This window comes from Protobothrops mucrosquamatus, unplaced genomic scaffold, assembly GCF_001527695.2.
Source record: "Protobothrops mucrosquamatus isolate PMUCROS unplaced genomic scaffold, P.Mucros_1.0 scaffold6745, whole genome shotgun sequence".
Classification (NCBI taxonomy): domain Eukaryota; kingdom Metazoa; phylum Chordata; class Lepidosauria; order Squamata; family Viperidae; genus Protobothrops; species Protobothrops mucrosquamatus.
Window position 1 is genome coordinate 38,226 of NW_015392561.1, and position 3,454 is coordinate 41,679.

Here is a 3,454-nt window from a genome sequence, read left to right on the forward strand (position 1 = left end):
CGACCCGCCCTGGGTGGAAACGTCTGCAGAGGAGGGGGCTGTTTGAAATGGGGGTGGGGGGGACATTGAGATGTCACCTGTCGCTTTTGGAGGTGTCAGTGATCATCTCTGTGTTTGATGCTTCTCAAGCTGGTGACCTTTAAGAGGGGAGGACTTCAACTCCCAGAATTCCCCAGACAGTCACGCCTGTTTTTATTCTATCATCTCCTAGAGCAGAGAGATCGCAGAGGGAGGTATTAAAAGAGAGTAAGCAGGCCACAATGGGTGTACAGATCAAAAGGAATGTATTCATGCCAGGGAATTCTGGGAGTTGAAGTCCTCACCTCTTAAAGTTCCCAAGGTTGAGAAGTACCAGATTTGATTATCTTTGGGGGCATTTCAATTCTACAACTCCGTGATTCTGTGACCCAGCGTCACACAAAGACACACAGACCCGTTTCCCGATCTTTCCCCCTTCTAGAGTACAGCCGCTTTGAAGCCAAGATCCACGATCTGCGGGAACAGCTGATGAACAGCAGTTTGGGTTCAGGAACCGCCTCGCTTCGGAGTAACCCCAAAAGGGGCTTCTACATCCGGTGAGCCCCCAGCCCTTAGGACCCCTATTCCAGAGTCCAGGGGTGTCCCCCCCAAAAAAAATAAAAATCACCAGAGGGGTGGTAACTGTATTATTTTTAAAATAAGAATCTGTGAACTTTCCTGGTGGAAATGTCCCGTTCACAGATAGTCCTCGACTTTTTAAGAAGAGACTGGACAGCCGTTTGTCTGAAATGATATAGGGTTTCCTGCCTGAGGAACTGTATATGCAGCCCATCTCACCATCCAGCGAATTTAAGGGAAGGGGCAAGTTTGAAACAGTCCGTGACATTTTGGCCTTCTTACCTGTTCGCCCACTCCCATCCCCCCCTCCATCGAACAGGGCTCTCTTCGACTACGACAAGACCAAGGATTGTGGCTTCTTGAGCCAAGCTCTGAGTTTCCATTTTGGCGACGTCCTACACGTCATCGACGCTTCCGACGAGGAGTGGTGGCAGGCGCGACGTGTCCATCCGGATGGCGACAGTGACGAGCTTGGCTTTATTCCCAGCAAGAGGCGGTAAGGGAGAGGGTCTTTGGGGAGGGGAGGGGTCTCTTCTGCAACTTTCGAAAGTGGGGTTCAGGGCACACAGAGACACACACTACACACCCATGCGTTAAAATGTGTTCGGCTGTGGCCAAATTCTCCCATCTTGGAACATGTCTGTGGTCTTGCCTGGTTGTGCGAAAACCACCAAATCCCTTTGCGGTCGCCAAAAATTGATATGCTAGATCGTGTCAATCGATCTCGTAAAATCGGTGTGAAGATGCTCAATTCTTAGTGGCGAAATTTGATGTGCCATTTGGGGTGGTTTTTAATGGTGGGGAGGCGTCTTTGGGCAGTTGGAGAAGATCCTGGACTTTGGCGATTGTTGGGGGGCTGAGAAGGAAGGCCTTGGGGTCCCCAATTGATGCGCCTTCTCTCTCTCTGCCTTCTGCAGGGTCGAGCGACGGGAGTGGACGCGGTTAAAAGCAAAGGTGAGTCCATCCTTGGTCTTGCAAAAGACGGGGTTCAGGACCCCAACATAACTGTGGGGCATTTGTCAAGAACTGTAGACTGAGAGATAATTTGGAATTACCGAGAAGCGACTAATCTGGTGTCTGGCCAAACCCTCTCTGATTCCAGGAAGTTCTCGAGTTACGACCATTCGGAGTTATGTTATGAAGTCACGTGATCGTAATCTGGGCGCTTGGCAGCTAGCTTGCATTTACAACCGGTTACAGGGCATCACAATTATGTGAATGCCGTTTGTGACATTTCCTGCCGGCTTCCCCAGAAAGTCACTGGGGAAGGCGGCAGGGAAAGTTGCAGGTCACTGATGTTAGTTTTCCTCACCCGACCCTCTAAGCATGCACTGATTCAGCCTCTTGCACAGCCCTGTACACAGTGGTGGGATTCAGCCAGTTCGGTAGAACTGTTAGCTAATTTTTTGTTGCCCAGGCCCAGAACGGACTTCCGGAAGTGACATCCACACAGAGAACCGGTTGTTCACATATTTGAATCCCACCACTGCCTGTACACCCTTCTCAAGCCTCACCGTGCCTCCCTTGCACACTCACACACCGTCCCCGGGCCTTGCTGCACCTCCCCACCACTCGTGCAGTCCCATGCATCCTTCCCAAGGTTCATCATGTCCCTTACACCCTCACACACCCTCAGCCCCACTATGCCTCCCTCACACTCTTGTACACCCTGCACACCCTTGTCACACCTCCCCTTCCACTCACACACCCCGGCAATTTCCCCCCCCCCCCCCCCCCCCCCCCCCCCCCCCCCCCCCCCCCCCCCCCCCCCCCCCCCCCCCCCCCCCCCCCCCCCCCCCCCCCCCCCCCCCCCCCCCCCCCCCCCCCCCCCCCCTTCCCCCCCCCCCCCCGTCCAAGGCTTTCCAGGCCTCCCCTGCCACTCGCACACTCCTGTCCATCAGCAGCTTACCTACCTGCCACCTGCTTGCAAACACCTGAGATTGGCAACTTCCTGTTAGCTTTTGGTAGTGGAGCCAGCAGGAAGCTAAATGAGGTTCTCGTCTAACCACCACTGTGATCCACTGTGATTAACAACCTCAGTTCGGACTGCAGGGATTGCTGTTACTAAGCCATGTGGGAATCCTACTCCCAATTGTCCCCTAACTCCAGGACAACCTGTAACACCTGTTATTAATTTGTTAGCTTGCAAGCTGGGAATTCAAAATTAAAGTCCACCCGTCTTCAAGGTGACGAGGTTGGGGCACCCAGTTCCAAGCCATCCAGGCACGCTGCTCTCGTTTTGTGTGTGTGTGTGTGTGTGTGTGTGTGTGTGTAGAGGGATCTGTCCTGAATTAGCCCCGAAGATCTCTTCTGCAGCTTGGAAAAATCTTCCTAACGAGACATACCTGCGCGGTGTGGCACAGTTTAATGTCCATGGAGTAGCGCATCTGAGCAGGGTCCTACAGATCCGTGTGTCCTGCGGGACAGAGTGGTGGGCTTTGTCCACATCTGGAGGACCTCTCAGGGTGGGACCAGCTGCCACCTTTTGTCCTGCGCCTGGAGTCCTGGGGAAGAAGCTTCCCATCCAGAGTCCACCCCCCCCCTTTGAGGAGGAACATCCCTCCAGTGTCCACAAACATAGTCCCCACCTCCGTCACAGAAACAGAGGTGTACGTTCCTCTCTCTTTCTCTCCGCTCCTCCTCTCTTCCTCTTCCTTATTTTCTCTTCCTTCCTTCCTCCTCCAGGATCGGGGCCCTGGATCAGGCTGTCAAGGTGGGTGTCAGTCTCTGAGGTCCTGCTTCCTGAACCTTTGTCCACCTCTGGGCGACCCCCTTTTCCTCCCGTCTCCTTCCCTGCTTGCTGTCTGTTTCTCTCCGCTGTCCCTGTTCCTCCTCCTCCTCCTCCTCCTCCTCCTCC

The 3,454-nt window shown here is 54.0% G+C and overlaps 1 protein-coding gene across 1 annotated transcript in view; it reads left to right on the plus strand.

Annotated features, from left to right (window-relative positions):
- Positions 1-3,454, plus strand: part of LOC107300353 (disks large homolog 4-like) — a gene marked incomplete at both ends in the record, with an annotated part of 38,765 nt that overhangs the window by 32,129 nt on the left and 3,182 nt on the right. The window contains 4 exons of the mRNA XM_015829686.1: positions 461-575; positions 917-1,093; positions 1,515-1,551; positions 3,283-3,310. Of these exons, the coding sequence (XP_015685172.1) occupies positions 461-575; positions 917-1,093; positions 1,515-1,551; positions 3,283-3,310 (357 nt within the window). The remainder of the gene's footprint in view (positions 1-460; positions 576-916; positions 1,094-1,514; positions 1,552-3,282; positions 3,311-3,454) is intronic.